We start from the raw sequence: 26610 nt of genomic DNA on the forward strand, positions 1-26610 counted from the left end.
GCAGGGTCGACACACTGGACGCGGCCAACGCACTCCCCACGAAGCAACGTGAGAGGACAGGACAATTGGTTGGCGACGAGCAGTCTGCTGACGCCGGCATGAACGTCCAAAAGAGCGAAAGGCGGCGGGGAACATTTGTGACGAGCGAAAATGGCAGATGGCGTAAAAAGTGCGCTGGCACCATCAACAATGTTGCATGACACTGTGGCAAGGGCAAAATATTGCGGTGGAATGGTAACGTCTTCGACAACAAAAACTTTATCGTCACGTTCACGAGCGTCAAGTAGCGGGGCGTCGCACAGCGTTGGAAATTCCACTTCAGCACGAGAACAGTCGATGACGGCCTTGTTAGCGGAAAGGAAGTCCCAGCCTAAAATAAGATCGTGGGAACAAGAACACAGCACCAAAAATTCGACGATGTAGAGGAGGCCGCTGATTACAACGCGAGCAGTACACGCAGCTGCAGGCGTGATGCGGTCGGCGCTTGCAGTACGAAGTGATACGTTTGACAGGGGCGTCGTAACTTTTCTGAGCGAACGCAAAGTTTGGCACTAATAACTGAAACTGCGGCACCAGCGTCAACGAGAGCGAGTGCAGCGACGCCGTTCACATATACGTCAATAACATTTGTCGGAGAAGAGAGAGGCCTTGGTCTATTCGTGGGTGACGCAGTTCTTGCCTCTGGAACTGCGGCGATTAGTTTTCCCGTTCAGGCGTAGAAGGACGACGACGCATCGGCGAAAGAGAGCGGCGTCGAGGTGATGGCGAACGGCGGTCAACAAGAGGGCGGTGGTCGGAATAGGAAGACATCGGGCCAGGGTTCTGAGACGCGGAGGATGACGGGTATGGCGAAACGTGTGGTTCGGTGTCGAAGCGACGGCGGTAGGATGGTGCGCGGCGACGGCAAAATCGTGAAATGTGGCCAGGTAGACCACACTCATAACATATTGGCCGGTTGTCAGGAGTGCGCCATTGTCCACTGCTGTGTGGGTACCGCGGCTGAACGGATTCAGGAGCTGGACGCAGTGGCACGGCTGATGGGAATGGCGCAAGGGCCCGAGGTGGGGGGCCGCGCGAGAGCCTCGGCATAGCTGAGAGGTGCAGTCACCTCGGGAAAAGCAACGGGAGTTGGCACCGGCGGACTCTCGCGGGCAGAAGGGAGAGCTACGCAAACTTGCTCGTGGATGACCTGGCGAAGGTTGGCCGGCAAAGGCGAGGGTGGTGGCGTGGTTGAGGACAGCAGCGAAAGCTGATGAGCGACCTCAGCACGGACGAACTCTTTTATCTGGCAAAGCAGGGAGTCCATATCAGGAGCCGCGGCCACGCTCGCGAGGCTTTCACCGGACACAGGTGGGCGCCGTGTGAGAAGACGCTGTCTGCAGAGCTCGTCGAAACTCTGGCAAAGCTCAATGACCTGAGAAATAGTGCCTGGGTTTTTGGACAGCAGCATATGAAAGGCATCGTCGGAAATGCCCTTCATCATGTGACGTACCTTGTCCGCCTCCGCCATCGTCGGGTTGACACGCCGGCAGAGGTGGACGATGTCCTTAATGTAACTGGTGAACGTTTCACCAGTTTGCTAGGATCGGCTTCGTAGGCGTTGTTCAGCGCGAAGTTTGCGCACGCCAGGGCGACCTAAAACGTCCGCGATGCTGGTTTTGAAGCTAGCCCACGTGCGGAGATCGGCTTCGTGGTTTTTGAACCAGAGCTTGGCGACGCCCGATAAATAGAAGATCGCGTTGCTGAGCTTGAAGGGATCGTCCCATTTGTTGGAGGTTGCTGGCGCGTTCGTACGATTCCAGCCAATCTTCAACGTCTTTCTCATCGGTGCCGCTGAAGACGTCAAGATTCCGCTGACGCTGGGCACCGGCACATACGATGGCTGGAGTAACCGGTGGGGATGTCGGGCTGGGGTCGTCAGGCATGACGGACGGCAGAGTTCGGGTGCGTAAGTCCGGGTTGGGGGAAAACCGCAACACCTCCACCAGAATCTAATATGAATACAGGACAAGAGAACAGCAAGCAGCGTGTCTCAACCAGGAAAGCTCAGGCAATCTCGAGCTCGCGCCTCCCGGACGACTGGATATGTGGCTGCAGCGCCGGGTATTCATCTTCACTACACTAGCATGATTGGAGCACAGTGTGTTAGCGAAAACTCAGTTGCATGTCCGACAGCTGATCGCACAGAAGCAAGGTAGAAGCAGTAATGGTTTCGTATTCGTGCGCGGTCGCTGAGGAGAGGTATGGCGCGCCGCCGTGAGCGCCATCTCGTTTCTCTAAAACCAACTGCTCCACGAAAAGGGTCAATATGGACACTCCAAAGCAGATTTCTGCCGTCGGCGTCGCCGTCGCCGCGCTCCGGACGCTGTATGTGCGAATGAAAGGCCGCGAGGGACGCGTGCTTTCAAGGGTGGTAAACTTTATTGATTCACGCGAGAATCATGTGAGGGGGGGGGGGGGGGGAGAGAGAAGAAAGCAGGACGACAATGGGCCCTCGGGCCGCCTATAGCACGGTTTTGCTTGCTTTGGAAAAGGACACGGACCTTGCTCGGCGCTGTAAGCAACTGCCGCATCTACAATTGCACCACAAGACAACACACACACAAGCTGCTCGGTGCGGCAGCAGGAGCGAGCGAATTGACCTTCATGCTGCGTCTCGATTCAACGGCGAACTAAGCGTCGAAAGCACAGCGCATACGAACCTACCAGCACTCGGCGCACTTTGTACACATCGCAGATCAATTTCAAGATATGGGCGCCCGCGCGGCGTACGCAGCAGCTGCCGGTAGCGGCAGGCTAAGTCCCAGTTTGACTTTCGCTGAGTTTGAAGGTCAGATTTTTTGAACCAGGCGTTTTCTGGATTTGTACCTGGAGTAGTAGTGCTATCGGTCTAAAATCACGAGCATCGCGAACGGTGCCGGCGAACTGATTGATACTTGGTGACGCCTATCTACGCCAGGGGAAGGGGTACTGCTGGCGTCTGTCTGCAAACTTGAGGTCGGGGGCCCCATGCAATGCATATTTTTACAAGAAGTTTTCAAGATGGTAGACGGCTAAGGATTGTGGATAAAGGCAAATGAAGAATGCCTCAGCAATCTGCGATCCTGCGATTAGCAGATGACAACGCTGGAGACAACTTGTAACAAATGGTTCCAAACTCCATGGAACCGGCTATGCCTCAATATTCAATATGTTAAATAGAAACCTAAGTCTTCCTTAGCATGCGGTGAAGGTGGCAGAGGCATTTCCTACAGTTCATTTCTATAAACGGCTTTCACATCTTTCGAGGAACTCTGTACTGGTTCCTTAACAGTCAAAGCACGTTTGTTGAGCACTCGATATTGTTACTGTGGGGCTAGCCATGGCTGATTCATGCTGCAACTCTTATGTGCTTGAATTCTGGAGAGGAAGCCGGATCTTTGGTGGGTGGTGTTGAAGATATTTAGCTTTTAGTCGGCCTACAATGCACCCTCAAATCTGACGTAAACATCAATATTAACGTGCACACGTGGCAGGTCAAGCATTTTTCCTAATCCATATTTTTATTGCAGGGTTGGGCCGACGTCAGCTTCCATGGCTCCCCTCAAATCCCTACACCAAACTTGGACGCCCTGGCCAGCACGGGAGTGGTTTTAAACAACTACTACGTCATGCCCCTGTGCTCACCTTCCAGGGGAGCACTCATGAGCGGCCGCTATTGCATACACATCGGTGAATGGGCCGTAACGTTTTTTTTTTTTTTTTTTCTTTAGAAACACTCGTATTAAGGGCAGCCGGAAAGAAGGACCCATCCACACTGATTTCTCAATGTCAGCTGCATGGGTGAAATTCTTATGGCTGCACACAGACTGCAGCTTGGACACGTTAGGTTACAATTCGCAAACTATATAATAATTTGAATCATGGTAAACCCGCAGTAGCATCCCTAGCGGCGTCTTAGTGGAATATAAAGCATAAACATACGACCGTTTGCAGTTAGTCTTGTCATCGGTAGCAATAGTCTTTCTGGGGTTTTACGTGCCAAAACCAGTTCTGATTATGAGGCACGCCGTAGTGGAGGACTCCGGATTAATTTTGACCACCTGGGGTTCTTTAACGCGCACTACAAATCAAGCACACGGGCGTTTTTGACCACCTGGGGTTCTTTAACGTGCACTACAAAGCAAGCACACGGGCGTTTTTGCATTTCGCCTCCATCGGAATGCGGCCGCCGCGGCCGGAATTCGTTCCCGCGATCTCGTGCTCAGCAGCGCAACGCCTTAGCTGACTGAGCCAACCCAGCGGGTGGTAGCAATAGTCGTACGCAAGCATTTAGCAAGGCATTAGGACAGCCAACCGCATTTACCCGCCTATATTTTAAGAGAGAAACAAACTGAAGAGCGTATTTAATTGTTACTAACCAGCAGTGATTATTATTTGAACCTCCACAGCAGGCTATTTTACAAAAAAAAAAGAAGCTTTGCACGTCTTTCTGTTCTAAATTCACAGCCTGTCAAATTTTTAATGGCCAATTATTGTTTCGTTAAAGACGAAAGGCTGAAGAGTACGGCAACCGCTGATTAAAAAAAAGAAAAAAGGCGAAACATATGCGCGAGCAATCGGCGAACATAAAGGTTAATTCTTTTCGATTCCTTTAAACTTATTCCTAGCAGCCATTGAATAGTTTTGATTTGTATTGTTCGTATTGCCTTTATTGTTTATTATTTATCATTCCTCTGCTTTTCACACCCACTCCTGCCATAGCCCGATAGGGCTGCAGTATGTACAAATAAAATAAAAAATAAAGTAAAATGGGGGGTGGATTACTGATTTCAATTTCGTATGTCCATAACGCCACGTCAAACCATTAGCGTAAAGGCGCTCTGTTTTCTTTTTCACCGTTCTCTGTACACTGCACAATTGATTATCTCCAAGTTCAACAGTATTGCGTGCTCACCTGTTATTCTAGCCAACGTGGTTCAATTCATTCGCCCACGAAGGCTGATTACTTCACCCTAATGTTGGTTCGTGCTTTCTTAAATGACTCAGGTTTCCAGCATTGCGTTCTACTACCGGCACAACCAGGGGGCTTGCCGCTCGAACTGACGATTATGCCCCAGCATTTCAGGGACTTGGGCTATGAGACGCACATGATCGGAAAGGTATAGTGTCGCTCTCTGAGCTCCAAATAGGAACCGCAGCGGCATTTGATGCTCGTGGTGCAAACAAAAGCTAATCACGGCTTCCAGTATATCTTAAACGAGGCATGCTAAACGCTTCCAACAAGAAATTTAATCAACGCACGAAATGCCAAAATCATTTTTGACATCCCCTACAGCGTTGAAGAAGCAAGGACATTTGTACAAGAAAAAAAAAAAAAACACTGCCCTGACTTCCAGGTTATGGTTTATAGGTTCATAGATTTGTTGTATTTCTTTGTTTTGGTTGTTTGCGTTAAGCTTTTGCTCGTCGCTACGGCGCACAATATTTTAGTTTTCTTAGCTTCTTCCATGTTCCTCTTTACTGCGCCAACATATGTATATATATTGAAGGGCAGCGCGGTCCTTGCTTCTTGAATAGATTTCTCTCCGCGCTGTTAGTAAGTGGTGCATCACCAACAAGCCGGAATGTACATGTTCTCTCTCTGCAGAAATTCAAAGTTTTGAACATTTTTTATATTATGCCTTATTTCTGCACTCACCTATCTGATCCGAATACTATGTTATCCTTTCACATGAAGGCATTAGGCAAGAGAGTTTGTTTTACAGCATTATGTTTCCATAAGAGCCCTCGAATTTCTTTATTTTATCTAAACCCATGTTAAAGGAAGTTGTACAAACCACCAAAGAAATGTAGTGTCTAAACTCCCCTTCTCGGCCAAGCATAGATTTGCAGTAAGCCGCGTTTGAGGACAGAACAAACTTGTATGATGCCACAATAGAAATCTATGTTGGTGCACTTTATTTGTCAACTGATGTGAGCGCTCCCTCTCCTATCTCCTTCAGACGCGTTTAGCAACAGCGCACCAAGACTTCTGGCCTAATGCGCATTATCATCAGCTTACAAGCCCGTCGTGCCTAAGTAATGGTAGCTTATTTTCTATTTTAAAAAATCCTGCGTGGCACCAGTATGCTTCTGCCGATGCAAACATTCAATTCATCTCCCACAGTATGTAAATCTTACCAATATAGTACTGTTTATAAAAGTCAGCCTTTTCTCCGTCGTTTACTTCTATGTCCAGACTATTCGAAATAACGATGTAGGGCATAAATACGTTATGAAGTATTAGGTGCCAAAGAAACAGACGGGCTCTATGGCTTCGCTCACTACCGCACTATAGTGTAGGTCTCCAGATTAATTGCGACAACTTGGGGTTCTCAGATAACATGCACCTAAACTAAGCAAGCGAGGATTTTTGCATGCCACTAGCATCAGAATGCAGCCTCGGTGACCGCGAATTGAGTCATCAGGCTCGTGCTTAGCAGAAGAACGCAATAGCCGCTGAGCCATTAGCAAGGTTATTCAAGCTTTTAACAGCGAAGCTGTTTAAGCTGGAGGTAGTCCGGTGGTGTATACGCCCGAAATGTGGGCCGATTCTGGAGTTAGTGCAGAAAGGGTCCAAGCGCAATGACGCATACCCCTGTGAACTAGCGAAGCTGTTGAAGCTCGAAGATGGCCCGTCGAGTGTACGCCGCAATACCTCCGCCTAGCGATGACGTCACCATGCGTCGCCTAGCAACGCTTCGCCCCAGCTGCGCCGACCATGCCGAGCCTCGCCACAGATGCGTGAGCCGTGACGTCATCGCGCGCGCCGCATCGCTTCACCTTAGTTTTGCCGAGCCATGACGTCACCGCGCCGTGCGGAGTGGTTTCCGCGGCTGCGCAGAGGCGGAGCTATGCCTTGACTTCACTGCGCCGACCCACGGGATATATAGCTCCACCTCGCCGCCGCGGCGACACAACACCCCCGCCGTCTCCGCGCCGAGCACATCGCCGCGAAGATGGGGCGGCCGAAGAAGAGCGTCACTCCCGAAGAAGAGGAAGCGCAGCGCGAAAGCCGCCACGTTGCTACACGAAAGCGAGTGAGACGTCTTCGGTCCGATCCCAAGTATCCCGGCGGCGAAACGTCGGCGATTCGCCGAAGATCCGGAGTGTATGGAGCCCGCGAAACCGACCAAAAGCGTTTGAGCGTCCAGATACTTTAATGACCGACTGTTCGTTGCTCCTTGGGCTGTCGATGATTCCGGGGTGATCTTGCGCAAAACGTGGCCGACTCTCGAAGCATAACCTCGCAAAAACTTGGCCGAACCGAGATAAAGCTAGGTGGGGTCGCCAGCTTCGCTGTTTGCCCATTGTTCGCACCACTAGTGTGAAGCTGCCTGTAATTTTTTCCACATGGGTCAGCAGGTCGTGCGGTTACGCTGCATGGATGCCCAGATATGCTTGTTTTCTTTTGTGCTCTAAACAAGCTGTACATGTGTTGACGAAATCGATTGTTTAGTCAGAGTACTAATTGAGCATGTGTGTCCTCCACTTAAACACCCACTTACACACACACACAAATCTGCTCTATAGCCGATTGCAGCAGGGACAAGCTGCGTAAGCCCTGTTGATAGATGCTTCTGTGAGAGTAAGTAGGACAAAACTCATTTACAGATTATCTAATTATTGCAGATCACACGTAATGCGGGAGTCGATGTTATGGGAAGAATTTTGGATGCGTCCGGTTTTCAGGCATCGTTCGCGTTTCTGCAACACGTTACCAGGTAGACGAACACGCTTGAGTAAGGTGAGCAATTATGTATGGGCCGCGAACGTATGTGTCACGACAACAGCAAGGCGACGATGATGGTGACGATGGTAGCAGAGATTTTAAGATTAGGGGACGCAAGCCCCACCCAAGCGTGGGGGGACGCAAACTGCCGGGCGTACACAAGAACCCAAAGCGAGCACAAAAAAAAAACATCACCTACGATTACGATACTCCCTAATGCGAAATTTGAGCGCAGCTTCGCACGTGTTTTCATTTCGCGATACATTAAGGCATCGCACCGATCACCGACTGGTAAAGCCGCGACGCGAGGCCCTTTAATAGACCGGCCGCACAGTTGCCGCTTTCCGGTAACTGCAGCTTATGCAACCGTAATTTAACGAGAAAACTCTGTACCGACGTGGGAGCGGTCCGCTACGTGCTGACGCGCGTTCCGAGGGACCGTAATAAAGTTTTATCATACCATACCATACTGTGGCAGGCTACGGGAGCTATACGTAATGGACGTACGGGGTTCATCTGTTGATCGCGCCGAATGCTGTATGTGCGAGCAAAAGCGTGTGACGGTGAGCCGACGTTGGCGGTTCAATCTCGCGCGCGTAAGGAAGGATAGCTGGGAGAAAGGGCGCCGTCTTTCCACCAGCGTGGGGAGGGCGTTTTTCTCCGGTGGCTGCTGCTTATGGAGCGGCCGCTCGAGCCCTGTCCTGAAAGCAATCTGCGATGCGGACAGTCTAGCCGTCGAGGTGCACCGAGGGCTGATAGCTTCATGTGCGCTATAGCAACAATACGCTTGCTCGTCACCCGCGTTCGCGAAGTGAAACATCGCTACAGCGTAAGCTGTTATAGGCTCATTCCATTAGCCGTTTCGGGTCGCGATGATGCCGCCGCGCGGCTGCCGCGTAACCGCTATCGCCGGAAACGCGAAAAAAGTACCCGATACTCGCCGGGATCGAACCCGCGCCCGACATGTAAGTTGCAGTTCTAAGGCTTGATCGGGCTCAGCAGACTGCTTTGCAGAGACCACTACAAGCTGCAGCTCGCCGTCGACGCCGTGCGGACAATTCAGATCTTTCTCGTCAAAACGAGGCTAACAGACTGCCGCAAAGACCCTGTTGTGCGTGGGGCCCAAATTGGAGCTACTCTTGAGCCGCTCCACCAGCTTACGCTGTGACTGTGCTGTGAGTGCCACGCAGGCCTGTGACTTTTTATTGCGATAGCAATTATATGGACACTCAAAAGCAGATTTCTGCCGTCGGCGTCGCCGTCGCCGTAGCCGTCGCCGTCGCCGTGAGGTTCCGTATGACGTCAATGGAGATGAAATCGTCGCCGCGCGCCGAACGCTGTATGTGCGAGTGAAAGGGCGCGAGGGGCGCGCGCTTTCACGGGGAGTGAACGCACGGCGGAGAACAAACGCGCGTTCTGCGCCGTGCTCGCTTAAGGGCTGCAGAAGTAAGCGTCTCTTTCCTCCTTTACAATCGCCATATATGTAGAGCAAACGCGCCTTTTTCCGACGCGCGAGAGGCCGTGGGGGAGGGGGAGGGGGAGGGAAGGGAGGCGACGTTTAGCTGCGGCACCAAGTGCCTATTTATATCAGAGGCTCCGGCAACAGTCACCAACGCCGCACGCATTTTGAGCGAACGCGGGCAAAACGCCGACGGCGTCGACAATAGTTCTTCGTGTTGCCGGTGCTGCTGCATGTCCAAGTTTATACAGCTGATAAAGCTAATATCAATACTCCGTATAGCTCTCTACAAATTTGCTATCGCAATTGATGCTTCGCCTTTCAGGTGAAACTGCGACAACTTTTTTCTCTTGCCCCGGCATGGCCGGTGCCGCCTCTGCCGCGGTTGCGCGGACACGAGCGCCATCTGGGGGTGTTTCAAGGTGGCTTCCTCTGCTTTCTTCCTCGCGTTCTCTTCGCTCTCGCCGTCTTTCATTCCCAACTGCGCGCCGCGTTCGCTCTTTCATCCTTTGCTCTGCGCTCTTTCATTCCCCACTGCGCTCCTCGTTCGGTCGGTTACGCCGGGGAACAACGCTGACGCTCGCCGCAGCTACGGCCTTAAAAATTACAGTGACGTTGCACTGCCTGAACGCGGGTTACGCGCAAGCGTATGGGTGCCATTCGTATGTAATTGCTCTAGAAATGATATGAACATTCCAGGCGCATTGCTGCCGTCGTGTTCACCGCGATGTTCCGTACAAAATCCAAGGGCGACAACATCGTTTCCGCGCGCCATTATGGTGTATGGCCGAGTGAAATCGTGCGACGGTGAGCCGAATCGCGCACAGGGGAGGAAAACGGAGAGGTAGCTCGGGAGAGGGGGGGGGAGGGGGCTTGTACTCTGGTAGCAGTTGTGTAGTTTGCTCAGCGGCGCGCGCCGTATCTTGAAAGCGATCTGCAGATGCTACGACTGCGGGGTCGGTCAACTCGCGATCTGCCTGCCACCGCTTGCATTGCTGCTCTGTCCTTCGCGCTCGGCGCTCGTCAACTCGATCACAAGGCGAACCCGGCACCTTCATAGCGCGCATACAACCCGTAGCAACTGCCAGAGGTGGTCAACCCAGCGCGCTTTGCCTGTATTTTCCTCATCTGCGAAGCTTCGCTACTTTTCTCCTTCCCCGATTCGTTCAACGTCACCTAGACATTCCTATCGGTCGCGTTGGTTTGCCGAGCGCTCGGCGCGCTCCTTCGTACTTTCCTCGGTGCAAGATTCTCTTCTCCACCTCCAGGCGCCTTCCTCTTCCGCGTACTTCGCGGCTTCATACAACCCCTCGACTGCCGTCGTGCGCCTAGCCATTTAAGCTTGCGCGTAAAAGCGTGAAAGGCCCCGAACGGAGTTTACGTTCCCCAACGCTTGGGTGGTGCTTGTGTCCCCTAATATAAAGCTCTCTAGTGTCGCGGACAACACTGTTCTTTGCCTATTGCCCTCCTACGTGTCCATCTATCACCGCACCCATACGCCTCATTGCATTAATTACCAATAGAGCTAACCAATGAGTTCCCAGAAACATATCTCAGCCATTTTTTAAACCTCCTTGATCTCAGCAGATCTACAGAGAAACTATTGCTTTACTTTGACAATTATCCGAAGATGGCCTCCGCTCATTTTTTTTTTTTTCAGTGGCATCTCGGCTACTCCACCGAGCAGTACATGCCCACGAACCGAGGCTTCAACAGCTTCCTCGGCTTGCACACAGGCCCCGAGGACTACTACAGCCACATTCTTAGATGGGTAGTACCGCAACTTCTCTCGCCCGTTGAATAAATTTAACAGGAGGCCTCGCTAACTAGAAATTTCGCACACTGCTCCGGCGCACATTAAGGAGGCAACAAAAGTAGCATTGAGGTTTGCGTTTTGTCTTTGTGTTTTTACCTCACGTTTAGGAAGTTTGGTCGGGATTAAATATTACAAAGAAAGACGTACACCGACCAAATAAAACTTTAAAAGCACGACGTATCGGCTTCCGTAGGGAAGCCGCAACGTCTTGCTTTTAAAGTTTTATTTGGTCGGTGTACGTCTTTCTTTGTCAGGAAGTTATTATGCATCATAAGCAATCACAACCACTTAACTATCGTCTAACTGTTCTGCAGCAGCTGTGTGGTCAAATGTACCTAAAACGTTAAGGAGTTTCTGCAGGAGAGAGAAAAAGACAAAATATTTACACAAATAAATACACAAAATACAGTTCCTGTGGGGCTTCCGGTGGGATGCCTCGTAGAGACTGCTACTGTTATACGATATGGTGCCTGAAGGTAAGAAGTGATGGTACGAATAGGGATGTTCTTCCTTGTCAATCGCTTCCCTGAATCTATGAACACTCTCCAGTTCTATTATTAATACATATTATTTTGAGGTACAACTATTGGTAATATTCAGAAGCTAAGTTAACTACAAAAAACGTTAGTCGAGATATAACCCAGTCTTCATATGATTCTCCGGTACAACCGTTGCTAAATAAATTAGGCTCGTTGCAGGTCCAAACATGTATAACTGCAATTTCTGCAAGACGATAATAAAGAATTCTAAACGCAACAGAAATTACCTAACTAAACTTGGTCAACTGATTCAAAAACTTTCTAGACAATATGACACACGTAAACCAGTATGTTGGAAAATACATGCTCCCCGAACGAATTAAGCAACGCAATCGCCTGAGTACCGCATTCCCACCTTGCTAAACAATTACCTAGAAGATTATGTTGATAGTATGACCACGAATACAAGAGAACTAAAGAAAATATTTCTGCAAACGAACATGAGTCCTTTAGTTACGAATACGAAACGAGAATGTTACGATATTATTGTTTGTAGTATCTTTATCGAATGATAAATGGTCTCCGTGTGCACTATATCTGATCATTTTATGAACAGTGCTTCTAATTCAATTTTGAATGTGACTGTTTATTGTTACTAAATTTTATCTGCTAGATTTTACCCCTTGGATATGATATGTCTCAGAGTTGTTATTTTTTGCAGTTGTCGTTGATGTTGTTTTCGTGGGCTGTCTATATATATATATATATATATATATATATATATATATATATATATATATATATATATATATATATATATATACAGGGTGTTTCAGCGAACACTTTCAAAAATTCTTAAAGGTTGCCTGCAGCAGATAGCACAATTCTAGTTCATGAGCTGGTCTACTCGAAGAGGCGGACATTACTTCCACAAGAAATTGAAAAGCATAATTGAATAATTACCAGAACTGCACTAATTAAGTTTTTCCTAATTACCTGATGGCCTATATTGCAATTTACAAATTATCAAATAAATTTGATTACAAATAAGTATCAAATAAACATTGTTAGTAAATCCGAATATTTTTTCGAATACATTTCGAATATTTCTAAACGTCAAGTGGGCCCAAACAAACACAATATTGGAGCTAAATTATGGTAAATTTTCACCCCCACGGGCATGGTATGCACATAAGACATGATAGCTTGCGTAGTGGAGCAGGCTACCTTACTTACGAGTAGGTAGCCATAATTTACAGGCTGTACATCAATCATTCGCACCTGTTTGCTCCTAGTGCTTCAGTTGTGTTTTTAATAAACAACGATTCATAACGTACTACGTAATGACGTAATGACAGAAGCCTGCTAACTTTAAGAATGCTTGACTGTGAGCATCGTTACATAATAATCGTGATAACGCTGCTATTTATTCTTCGAAAACTATTCGATTCGCTTCGCTTCTGGCGCTATTAAATTCTTACTCATATCGGTTTTGAAAAATCACTATTCATGCACCCCTACACTTTAAACTTTGTATGGATACTCCACACTCGTGAAGCTCTGGTCGATGGCTGGGTTGTTGTCGTTTTTCTGGTGTGCTTGTGCGCAGGCAAGCTGGGGGAGGGGGGGGGGGGGTGCTTTTGTATTTCTTTCTCTTAGATTTAGATTCACAGTGGCTGTGTTTGGAGACACTCCACCCATGTCTGGTTTTATTCCAAGGCCGCTCATTAAGTAGCCCATTCACTGCGCAGGGTGACAACGAGGGACTTGACTTCTGGAGTGGCACCGAGCCTCTGACTACAAAAAACGGCACATACTCGACGACGCTGTTCACAGATCGAGCAAAGTCCATTATCAGGAACAGGGACAACTCGAAGGTGGCCAAATGCTCGTTCACGTCATCCCGATAATACGAATCTTGCTTAAGAGAAATCAGATACCCTTATCACTATAGCGCGTTTTTAATCATCCGCGAGCAGTGAAAGCTGGACTTTCCGTACCATCCTGGAGGGGCAGTCCTCGTTCGATCCAAACCACATTTTATATTGTTGAAAACAAGAAAAGAAAGTTCTGCGTGTCCATGTGGGAAGCAAAAAGCTGAGGAGAGGCCCTGACGTCACATTTTGGGAATCGTTCATGACGCCGGAAGTTGGCTCTACTTTGACATTTTTTCGTGACAAATTCGCCGCTCGTGTTAACATCTCTCAGGCGCTATACACAAGTCTACCTGAGTGCATGTCGACATGATCCTTGTGCACTTACTTGAAATTTCACTACGTACCACATGTCATGTATGCCCTTTCAAATGTTTTCTTGGTCGTGTTGCTCGGCTTCGTAAAAGCTGATTTAATCTGACCCGCATGCTTCCTTGTAAAGCGCGCCGTTAGATAAGTCAAACACAGCACTTTTTTCACTACTGCATACGACGTCGACGTGCACATGACATATGCAGAAAAAGCACGATGTGCATGATGCAGCTAGCCAAAAATAAATCGCTCTCTTTTCTGTGCAGCCTCTGTTCCTTTACCTGGCTCATCAGGCCACGCATGCGGGCATCGAACCGTACCTGCTTGAAGCCCCTACAGAGAACGTGGCCAAATTTCCCTACATTAATGACATGGAGCGGACACATTACGCAGGTATTATTGCAGTTGCACAGACTCTAAATCCAGTGTGCTCGCTGTTTCCTTACAATGTATCCATGACTGACGAACGTTTGTGCATGCGCGTGCATACACACTGTAATCATTTCAGCTCTCCTACTCCTTATCTTACAGTCCCCTTTACCACTTCTGGCAGGGTAGCCAACCTAGCCCAGCCCTATAGTAAATCTCCTTGCATTTCCCTTGTCTGTCCTGTCTATTTCTCTCTTGGGTCGCTGTCGATCGCGTCCTTCCCTTCCCTTCTTTTTTTCTCCGGCCTTCATTCTGCTACACTGTGCCCTGCTGTGCCCAACTGTGCCCATCCTGTTTCCTTTTAACAGCGGAGCTCTTGCAGGTCGTGGCTGCGTCGTCCGTCCGTCCGCCGGTGTCACGCAGGTCACCTAACCAGGAGAGGATGAGCAGCGCTGGGGGAGGGAAGGTCACGTGACCAGCAGAGGAGAAGAGGCGCGCTGGGGGAGGAGGCGACCAATAAGATGCCGCCCTGGGTGCGAGGAGAGGCGAAGGGCATAAGAGAACGTGTGTCTGTGCGGCGTGCCCTTCCGGATAACGCGCGGAGCTGTTGCCGACGCCGTCCGCGTTTCGCCGCGTTCGCGCCGAACTCGCGCGGTGTCCGTGACGGCAACCGATGCCTCTGGCGGCGGCTGGGCAGGTTTCGACCAGAGGACTGGACACTTAAAATTAAATTATGGAATTTTTACGTGCCAAAACCACGATCTGATTATGAGGCACGCTGTAGTGGGGGACTCCGGAAATTTGGACCACCTGCGGTTCTTTAACATGCACCTAAATCTAAGTACACGTGTGTTTTCGCATTTCGCCCCCATCGAAATGCGGCCACCGTGGCCGGGGTTCTATCCCGCGACCTCGTGCTCAGCAGCCCAACACCATAGCCACTGAGCAACCACGGGGGGTAGGACTGGACACTCGTCGAGTAGCGTCGGAAGTCGCTGCCTCTTCTCGCCTCGCAACGTTTTAATATAAGTTCACGTTGTAGATCTGTGTTTACTTGTCTTTACGCAATTGCATGACATGCAACACATGCACATGTAACACTCGTAACACTCGGTGTAACTAACACAGCTTCGCTGTTCGACCATCTTCACGGAGTGGAAGGGAGGTATAATTTCTTCACCTCGTCTTGCCTGGGGCTACCTACCATGGTGGATAAGTGGCTATGGCGTCGGGCTGCTAAAACGAGGTCGCGGGTTCAGTTTCCCCGCCACGGCGGCCGCATTCCGGCGCTGATGAAATGGTGGAACTCAGAAACACTCGTGTGTGTAGCGTGTATTTGGTGCACGTTCAAGAACACCAGGTGGGAAAAATTTACCTGCTGTCCCCCACTACAGCGTGCCTCATATACAGATAGTGGTTTCGGCACGTAAAACCACGGATTTTACTTTATTTAAATGTCTTGCGCTATTATGCTCATAATGAATCATTACCAACTAGCCCGGTCTTCAGTTCTATTCTCTTTCTCACACAAGAGCCCTGACTTTGAGTAGACAACCTTAGATGTGACGTGCGTTAACTGGCGGTTGAAGTTTGAATTATAACAAACAGTTGCTTAGTAATATTATTAGACATTCAGACAAAGATACTACGCATTTTGTATATCGCGGACAATCTGGCTGAAGCTGTTATGGATGTTTCTTCGTTAGATTGTTTGGTTGTTGTATATCAGGTGTTTGTTTACGTTTATAGTGAGCTAAGAGTGTTTTGAAATTTGGAAGAAATTAAGCGAATTATCTAACGTTAAAAGAACGAATGGCAACACACGCACGAAAATTCGATAAATACACGTGCTAATCAATATTCCCGTGGTAGCGAACGATCGCACCGCTCGAGTTTCCTCCGAGTAATCTTAGCAGAAAACCGTGATTCAACGAAAGAGCCAACCCAGCGATGTCTCCCCATAGTTATACACTGGTTGTGTGTCTACGTTTAATGCGAATCGTTCTTTCCCTCTCCCCGGAGGATTGGCTTTTGTAAGGTTTCCTTACGATGAAGGTAATGTCGCGTAAATGTCATCGGGCGTTTCGTTCCGTGTAGTAAAGTTGCATGACTTCGCTTTAGGTCTGTGCGGAATCCCTAACCGCAAGTCTGGGTCTTGGGTCAAAAGGCGATCTTCGCAATGAGCCCAGTGTAAACTGCATAGGTGCTTTTGCCACCCGCATTATGGTGTCATAATCTAAATGTGACAACGCATGCAGGAGCGCTCGACGCCGTGGACCAGTCCGTCGCCGAGGTACTACAAGAGCTGGAAGCGGCATCGATGCTCGAGAACACCGTCATAGTGTTCAGCAGCGACAACGGCGGGGCCCCGCAGAATAATTCTCTCTCCAACTGTGCGAACAACTCGCCGTTGCGTGGAAGCAAGGGCTCCCTCTGGGAGGGCGGCGTCCGCGTAGCCGCTTTCCTCTGGAGTGCCGACCTTCTCCCACACCGACGGGTGTCTCATCAGTTGATGCATATTACCGACTGGCTTCCCACGCTCTACTCCGCAGCCGGTACGCGCATTTGCTGGAACCCAATGCGCCTCTTTCGTGCGTAACAATTCACGTCACACGCCTTTTAAGTGCGAGTTCATGCCCATTAGCTCCCCGTCCTTCTTGCGGCTTGGTTTTGCGAGATTTCCCGCGAGGGGACTGATATTTCGGGACGCGGTGCTATCTTCTCGGTGTCATGTGCACCGCAAGATGCTTTTAACCCTACACCATTCTTTAAACCCTAGAAGATCCATAAGCTGTCTTAAAATAAGGGAACCCCTATAGCTTATGCTTCCGACTCGAGCTAGCGCTCGCGCCTTTCAATTTCGCGCCTCTAAATTTATTATTAGGAATACGACAGCGCTACTCGAAGCGAGAGCGACAGGCTTCAGAAAGAATATGGCATCGTTCACACGCTGCACCTTGCGATGACCGCGGATGAATTCTGCAGTGGACCCTTGCTTTATCTCACTTTAAGTCCACCGAAAGATTTCATCCACATTTTGCTGTTGTTTTTAATGTCAGTTCTGGACATGAAATGTCGCGACTACGATAACATGCTGAATTGGTCGTCGCTCAGACAAGCTTTAGGTACATGTGAGGCTTGTTTTTGTTTTGTGTGCGCGAAATCAGTTTCCCCTATGCCAGAAGGTGCAAGCACTTCAGCGCCAGCAAGCTGTTGCAACCCCCGGTACACTTTCACTGCCCAATGCGCCCCAAATTGTCCGCCAAAATTGCGAGGACGCATTCCCCAGGTCAAGCCTTTGCGAAAAGGGTGATGAGAGGCTTTTTTATTTTATTGGCACTAGAGTCTATAGCAGTACCTAATAGATGCGACATATGTCGAGATAAGTTGACACGCTTTCGCTAGCGTTTACTTTTTGCGGTGTATATCAGTATTCAAGAACGCCCTGTGCAAACGCGCTTGAGTTCAGTAGCACAGGGGAAAGAAGCGACTATCGCTTGTACGATAATTTTCTTGCTAATTGAGAGAGAGAGAGATAGATTAGTTGACAGAAGAGAGGAAAGAAAGCCTGCTGATCGCACCATAAATGTCCAGCTCGCGACTGACACCTGAACATCGCTCAGCAGTGTGGGGATGGAGGAGGGGAGACTGAAAGATGACAGAGATAGGAAGGGAGAGAGCGCTCAAAGCTGGCAGCTCTGCTGGAATAAGATGCTCTGCGAACGCGATATATACACGCGCTCAGTAGACGCGTTCAAAGTTGCAAACATAGTTTCGCCCGCTACTTTACGGGTGTGAATCCCACTATACCTCACATACATTAGGCAAGCCGTCAATCCTGACCCATCAGCGAAGTTGACCAGGCTATACAATATGCCTTATCTCGTACTCGAGCGGATTCACGCAGCCAAAGGAGCCGCATGCTACTTTCTTGAATGTGGAGCGCACTGAATGTGGCGTATTATTGTAGCCTTGACAGAGACAGTGTTAGGCTTTTTGAAGTGGAAAACACTGCTCTGACTTCATATAGAAATTAGCCTTTTATGACTTACGATAACAAGCTGCCAGCTGCAATAAAGAAGGGTACATAGATAGCTGGAAGAATAGAAAGACTGAAGGCGTAGAAACGGGGTTATCGTAGTTACCTACATTGTCGTACTGGAGCTGTTAATGCATGACGCGATTGAAAACTCCTAACCCTGCATGCAAATTCCGTTGCGTTCTGGCATCTGGGGGGGGGGGCAGGAACGAGAGGGGAGGGGACAGCTAATAAGCGTAGGCATGCAGCCCTCAATTTCAGCTGTTCGGTGGACACCTGATGGCCTAAACCAGAGGCTGCCTAAGCTTAGCTGTCTTCATTTTCAAATCGCCTGATATGCGAACCCCTCGACCCGATTAAATCAGAAAATCACTGTTTAGGATCCCCACACGGGAGCGTTACTGTACGGGTATATAGGTCATGACGCTTTCTCGATGTTGATATGTGTTTACAGACTGCTGCTTGGAATGTTCACTGTACAGGTGTGCTGCATGTATTAGGCGGAAGCGTACGAAGTCCGCTAGATCTACTATCGACTGCAGTTACCGTGCCCCCCCCCCTTTTTTTTTTCAGCGCCTCCTCTCTTTTGGGGATGTACAGAGGAAACCAGGAAACAATTCGGGCAGAACTCATCTACGATGACCGTCCAAGTATGCGAATAGCCGAATCGCGTCATGTATGGCGCGTGTCGGGCTCCTCTTTCGCGTTTCCCCCTGGACACGCTGCGCTATCTGGCGCCACCGCCATGAAGTCCGCGCATACCTAGTGGTACGTACACAGCGGACCAGGTTGGCGTCAAAGAAGTTCATTGAAGAAAGGCATATACCCAGTAGCCCATACCTAACAGCCCACATTTTCAGACCACGCTACCTTCGGGACCGGCCCACATGTTTAGATTGTACTATCTCCGGCATCGGCCCACATAGTTGGTGGCATATAGCTAGATAGCCAGAAAGAAAACTGGTCCAACGATACCCAGAATGCTAGTTGAATTGATAGCGACCGGATCATCAAAAGCAACAAACTCGGCCCCTAACATCGGCCTCCGCCGCTGTTCTTATTAAATACGAAGCATTTCTTGGCAAACATTTGCCACTTTGACAGTATCTATCTATCTATCTAGCCGCCTACGTCTTGGTCGCGCTCTCATGGTCATTTCGTTAACTTTGGTAGGTACCAAAATTGGTGTAGCATGACAAGAGTGTATGACGAACATAAATGAAGGTCATGACATGCGTGTAAGGTAGGTCATGACATGCGTGTCAGGTCATGACATGCGCATGCGTGACATGCGTGTATCATGACATGCGTGTAAGGTAGGTCATGAAACAGCCGCCTACGTCTTGGTGCTCTCATGATCCATTCGTTCATTTGGTAGGTACCAAAGTTTGCATAGTATAAGAAAAGTAAATGGCTAACTTAAATGATAGGTCATGGCATGAATGCTATGACATGTGTGTCATGTAGATCCTGAAACAGTCGCCTAAAATGAAAATGACCCAGCGAAAAAAAGATTAACACTCAAAAACCACTGAAATGGGTTTGGACGTGGGTATAATAAGTGAAGGAAACACTAATGAATTATGGTAGAAGTCATAGACACGAGCATGACTGAGCAAAAATTACAATGACTCAGCGAAAAAAGTTTAATACTGAAAAATCACTGAAATGGGTTCGGGCGTGGACACTAAGTGAATGTAACATTGAATGATGATGGTAGAAGCCCTAGTCAAGAGCATGACTCAGCAAAAATGACAATGACTCAGCGAAAAAACATTAACACTCCAAAACGACTGAAATGGGTTCGGACGTGGGCACTAAGTAAACAATAAAGGATAGTGGTAGAAGTCATAGTCATGACCATGACTCAGCAAAAATAACAATGACTCAGCGAAAAAAGATGAACACTCAAAAACCAGTGGAATCGGTTTGGATGTGGTACTAAATGAAGGAAAAGGCTACAGGTTGATGGTCGAAGTCATAGTCATGAGCATGACTAGGGATTTCACCTTCAGGTCTCTTAGGCGTAGCTAAAGGGACTCCTGAGGACTTGGGACATGAACGTCATTACATGCGTGTCATGTAGGCCATGAAACAGCCGCCTCCGTCTTGGTGCTCTCATGGTCGTTTCGTTAAGTTGGTAGTCTCCCCGCACACTGCTTCGCATAACATCGATTCCCACAGGGCGTGAGATCTGCCGGCTTTTTTTAAACAAGCGCATATATGTATAAAAAGATACATGCTCCTCCATGTGCTCCAACATTTGATAAATTAAGAAACACTTTGCGAAGTATAGTGAATACGATACACAAAAGACACCCAAGGAAGAGTTCTCGCGAACAGCCCACGAATTTTAACCGAGCTACTGTTCCACAAAAACGAGTTTAATGCATCCCACGTGTGTCATAGCAGCTGTCGAACAGAATTTGGTGCAAAATTGAAATCTCTTATAGAAAAAAAAGCGGAATTTTTGTCCTCAAAGAAATTTTTGGAGGTTCTTAACCGGCGAACACTCAAGAATCCCTCCCTAGAGTACGCGAAGCCGTCAAATATACGGAAATACAAAAACGTTCAATTAGTTTCTGTCGGTGTTAAACGTTCGTTTTCAGCCCCTACAAGGTCATTCTGAGTGATAACCCAAAATCTAAAAAAAAAAGTTGTAATCATATTACCATTCTTAAAAGTATTACAAAAATTCTTAAGCGCACTAATATTGAACACTTCTCTTCTTAGTTGTCTATTTACAAGTTCATTCAACAGCGCTTAGAAGCTTTCTCCTGATTGAACACATAACCGCTATCCTGGCGTGTTTCGTGTTTTTCGTCCTTGCTCCACTTGAGGCGTCATTGTAAGCAGGAAAATTTGCCAATTTGATATACGCTAACTACCTATTGTGGCAAAACGTGCTCGCCGCCGAATGCGGATTGACCAAAACGAGGCATTTCGTGTGGCCAGCAATGTCCCTCGAAGCGATCATTCTTACAAGAAAGTTGGTGAAAATTATAGCAATGGGTGCACTTACTTACCTCACCGCCCGCTACTACCTCTTTACTATTGTTTAGTACCTTCAATGTCTCAAACTTAGTAAGTGCTGCCTCTATTACGCATTTACTACGTTTGACACACTGTTACTATAGCCGATGACAATTTGAGAGTCACAGGCAAGCTCTACCCACAAAATGCAGTGCACCAGTCCTGCATCTCTGAAAGAGAGCTAAGCCAACCGGAGTCCGCTCACACCTTAATGACTTTGATGATTAAATGACTTAATTATAAATGCTATCCTAATTGGAATATAATGTCTAGTTGATTCAAACTAAAATGTTGCCTTTGGTTTAGCCATTGATGTAAAGATCAACCATAAGCTTTACCTTGGACGTCCGTTTTTTCATACTAAACCAGTGAGACAAAGACCATCTGTACTAAAAGAGAACAGTTGTTTTAAACACGCGAAACCGCTTGTTGTCGGCAAATAAGTGCACCCAATTGTCTGGCGCATTGAGGCAATCAGATAAAGCAATGTACCCCAGACTACCCAAATAACGGATAATATTATGGGGCCATCAAGAAGAACAGCTGTTCAGACTCGGTGAAGCCGAGTTGCTTCGCCACTGGTCTACGCGTTACCTAACCGCCTCTCGAGGCAAAGTATTCCTACAGCCAGAACGATGGATCAAATTGTGTTTCCTGAGTACAGACTCTGTACTTGTGCGTGCCCCGGGTGTCGTTCATGAATTCGAGGCTGCCAATAATGTTCTTGCATGTACACTGTAATAGAGTTTTTGAAGTGGAAGCAAACACCATTTACTGTTTTGTTTGGTCATTTGTTTTGTTCTTATCAAGTACGGTGTAGTTCACATGCGATACGCTATATTTTACTCACTGTTCATGCCACACTTGTACGCGTACGGGTGAATAGATTTTTCTTGTGTTCTATGCAAATTGTGTTGGTCAACGTACATGTAACCTTTGAATTGTTAGGTTGTCTGCTACTATATCATTTTACTAGCTAATTATTAAGTTCAAAATCCGCACATTCACTCAGGCGCAGTTAGTAAAGGGTCCTTCGACTTACCCGTGGTCCATTATTCTGTGCAGTGGTTGCCTTAATGCGACATTTAGAATTTCTGTCATTACGTTACATTACCATTTGTATATAATTTGTGTAACTGCACATTACACAAATTTACGGTCAGTACTCAGTTTACTTATCTATGTACATAAGCGCTCACCAGTACAACATATGCTCCGGTTGTTAGGGTAATGCTTCTTATACATAAAGTCGTTCTTAGAAACTTGTTGCGTATTATCCCAAGCACTATATAGCACGTGGAGTTGTTCTCCTTAATCGTTTCTTCCCTTCTGTACAGCTGCATCCTTTTTACAAACTATTCATTGTTCCGCCGTGGATGAGTCTTACGTGCTGTTATTTCATGTTCATATAGAACTGACTAGACTGCGTGGCAATGCCACTGTCATATGTTTTCAGACAGAAACGATCTAATTAGCATTTCTGAAAGATAAAATGTCCCCTGTAAACAAAACAGGCGCCAGGCTAACTTAATTGGCAAACATATGCTACTAAACCGCTGCCATTACTGCCATGTTTCATAAACGGTTACTGCTTTAGCTCTGCACGGGGGGGGGGGGGGGGGGGGGGGGGTTGACCAACTTCTTTGGGTTTGTAGTGAAGTGACCTGTGCCGTTACTACGCACGGTTACTACGATCTCAGTAAACTTTGTGAAAGGCGATACTATCTCCGAGTTAGTAACTGGCACGAATTTTTTTGGAAAATTTATGGCTTACAAAATATGATTGCTGTCTTTCAGTCCTCCAAAGTGAGTGCTTCACCAGTTTTCGTACCACGAAAATAGGCTACACGTATACAATACATAAAACAGGTTGTAGTTCGCGAACAATTTATAGTGCTTATTGCGGCTCCTTTCGCACCTACAATGAGGCTTTAATTATCTGTTTTAACGCGATAGCGTTTAGGGCCCCTTGTCACAGAAAATCCGGCGTCGGCGTCGGCATTGGCGCCCGCGGCCAAGAAAATCATCCCCAACCACGTTTAGGTATGCCACACCATTCTATCATTAATGTTGCTCATACCGTGTCTTGCATTCTTGGCAAAGCTATTCCTCGGAATTTTGAGAATGACAATCCACAAACACATGTCACGAAAAAAAAAAAAACACCCACAACGCATACCTTTTATGGTAAATCTTCTCAGACTGAAACATTAAAAGTGCGAAACAAATACGGAAACCTGAAAATGATATAGTTTCTTTAACGCGGTTGTGCACTATCTCCAGGATCGGCCCACGCAAGAGGCCGCGTTTCCACCAGAAAGTTCGCCTACGTGCATAGCGTTCGCCGCCAGTGTTTGCCAGTAAACATTACGGTTGCACAAGCTGCAGTCGTTGGGAACCACGAGTAGCAGTCGGGGATCTTCGAATTCTATCGCGTTCCACTCTCAAAAGCGAAGCTTAAGCGTCCTCTAAATTTTTAGGCCCCTAATACCCACATTACTGGTGCCGTAAAATGTGGTCTCTAGAGATAACAAAGCCATGTAGCGAGAGCAAATGAAACTCCCGTGGCAATGTAAATTATGCTCAATCTAGCCCACGTTATCTTGCCAGGAGGCGACGTGACGAGTCTTGGTGAACTCGATGGCTTCGACATGTGGAGCGCGCTCAACGTCGGCAAGCCGTCGCCACGCACCGAGATTCTCCTCAACATTGACCAGCAGGGGGGCAGGCTGCACTGCGCACCCAAGATTTCAAGTTGGTAGTGGGCGACGAATCATATAGCGACGGTACTTTCCAATTGCTGGCGGAAGCCGTCCCTCTTCTTCCCCGGACCTGGACTCCTTGCTACGGCAATCTCCAGCCGCTGCTGTACTCACGCGGCTCTACGAACAAGAAGACGTCTTCAAAAACGTTGGACGCTGGAGGGAAGAAGCGACTCTTACATGCGATGACGACGTCAACAAGAACTTTGAATCGGGTGAAACCTACTACCTCTTCGACGTCGCTCGGGATCCTTGCGAGCAGCGTAACCTGGCCAAGGACCAGCCGGAAGTAAGTGCTCGTGGATCAGCCAAAACGTTTTGTGGTGAGAAGTGCATAGCTCAGCGATTGAAACGCGATACTCGGAGTGCATGGTTGAGCGCGGGCGAGTGCTAGGCTGATTGCTGAGGAGCCCAATGCATCGCAGAGGCTTTCGCTTTCATGTGGCACAAACATGCATCATCTTGGTGTCCCCAGCACCCACCCGTGAGGCAAGACGGTGCCGGCAGTCACTGGCTGCGAGTCTCGCATTTCAGTCGCTGAGCACTGTACATGACAGCGAATTTCACAAAGTTTAGCCATTCTACGAAAGCATGTTTTCCCGACGCCCATGTACATTATGTGACACTTATTTGACTGCCTAATCTGCGCGAACATCGCTGCGTAACAGGTGCCTCCCTACGCTAATTTCGGTTTCATTTCAACCTACGATATTTAGGAGGCCCGAATATTGTTCGCGAGGCACCATTTTGTCAGTTCTCACATATTTTCCCTGTCTGCTTTTTTTTTCTACAGCTCCTGTTCGCGCTACTGGACAAGCTATCTGTCTACAACAAGACCGTAGTTCCTCCTGTGAACGACACAATAGATCCAAGAGGATATCCACAATACAACGATGGTATTTGGAAACCTTGGCTATAGCGCTGACAACTCAGTAGCGTGCCCGCCGTAGCGAATACTCCGTAACAGTTTGGGTGAAAATTGAAATGTTACAACAGAGAAATGAGAAAAAAAAATAATAAGCGCTCCTATTGCGCAACTCTATTTAGACGGCCGGGGAGTGTGGTAGACTCTGTTGTGGAATTTACTGAGATCGAAACTAGGTTCGCCTGATGTAACATAGTTGAGATTGTGGAATGCCAGCGCTTATAATAAGCAAAAGGAAACTGACAGACACATCGTGGCGCTTTCAATGCAACCGCATCAGTTTATTGTTCCTACCCTGAAGTTTATACAGCCACAATACAAAAAAAAACAAAAAAAAAACAAATGGAAAGGTGGGCTGAGAGCAGACTTGGACATGGTACAGAATAAAGTAACTGAGTACTATTATTTACTTCTTTCATAAATGCCATTGGTTATTTATCAATTACTTACCCCCGAAAGTAATTGAGTACTTACTAAAACGTAATCGATTACGTTCACGTTGCATTGTTTCCTACCTTTATTACCATTGCACATACGCTCGCTCCAGACCAGCTCGTTCTGTTGTAAATAGAATGAACTGGTCTGGATCTTATAATGTGTGCTATTTAACACGTCATTTATCTTCACCAAGAATTGACTTTTCGAGATTATCTTCGGTTGACTTAACTCGTTTTGTTGTGAAGACGTCTGGCAGCGACACTGAAAACTTGCTCGATGTTCGCGCTGGAGGCAAAAAGGCGATGTCGTAACGAATAAACACCTTGCTCTCAAGATTAAGTGTTGTGACTCAATGTCGCCATGCTCAGGTCTTAGTCCTCTGTGAAGCGCAGCGCTTCATTGTAGCTGAGGCTGGGGGAAGGCGCTCTTGACAGGGCCAGTGCAAAACTGAAAAATCGTCCACAGCTGATTCCCTAGCTGGCATCAACGTCTGAAGTGGCGATCGCTATCGAGCCATAGAAGCGCCGTTTCCATCCATTTGACAGCCAGCCTCTGGTAAACCGCCTCCCAGCATCCTTCACTCGCTACCCATTTAGACCTAAACAAATACTTTTAACTAGCACCAGCAGTCATGCACGTTCCTTGAAAAGGTGGCAAAATCTGTAATGTAGGTTAGGATAAAGCTGCATATATTCACCCCTAACGACTCTTGGTGTGTTACAATTGCAAGAATAGGTGTATGAGTCATCTATCAGACAGAGAAACACGCGCGTTTAAATGCCAAAAACATGCATATGTTCGAGAAGGTACTGACTGCACTAAGCGAAGGAGATCGAGCAGCAACTCTTGCTACCAGTGAACTCCGCTCCAGGAGAGAGAGAGAGAGAGAGAGAAAAAAAAAAGGGGGGGGATTTATAAGAGCTTGGAAGTCGTAATTCCGAGAGAGGTGTTCTAAACTGCAAGCTTGCCATGTTCTGGTGATGGAGGTGCAGCTGCATGACTCTTATTGAGGGAAGGATGTAACCCATGAACACGTTTTAATCCTTTTCAACACTGTAGTTCCCGCCAAATTTGAGTGCTCAGAACTATGTCGCCTGTTAAAGCTCGCTTCGTGAAAAATGGAACTGGTTACATGTAACTGATGACTGAGAAATGTGCTCGAATTGCGCGTTACCATGCAAATAGTATAAATGTTAAATTACAAAAATACCCAGAAACGTCATTGATCCAAGTAACTAATTACGTGTAATTTGTTGCATACGGAGCAGAGGGGAGGGTGCAGCGGAACCAT

At 47.8% G+C, this 26610-nt stretch overlaps 1 protein-coding gene across 1 annotated transcript; it reads left to right on the plus strand.

Moving 5' to 3' along the window:
- Positions 1–1043: 1043 nt before the first annotated feature.
- LOC119444954 (arylsulfatase B-like) lies at positions 1044–24875 on the plus strand. The gene is made up of 10 exons (XM_049664815.1): positions 1044–1061; positions 3552–3711; positions 5029–5141; positions 10873–10983; positions 13259–13384; positions 14020–14146; positions 16381–16677; positions 23805–23948; positions 24055–24245; positions 24750–24875. The coding sequence occupies exons 1-10, from the start codon at positions 1044–1046 to the stop codon at positions 24873–24875; spliced, it is 1413 nt and encodes a 470-aa protein (XP_049520772.1).
- The last annotated feature ends 1735 nt before the right edge of the window (positions 24876–26610 follow it).

This window comes from Dermacentor silvarum, chromosome 3 (assembly GCF_013339745.2).
Source record: "Dermacentor silvarum isolate Dsil-2018 chromosome 3, BIME_Dsil_1.4, whole genome shotgun sequence".
Lineage (NCBI taxonomy): Eukaryota > Metazoa > Arthropoda > Arachnida > Ixodida > Ixodidae > Dermacentor > Dermacentor silvarum.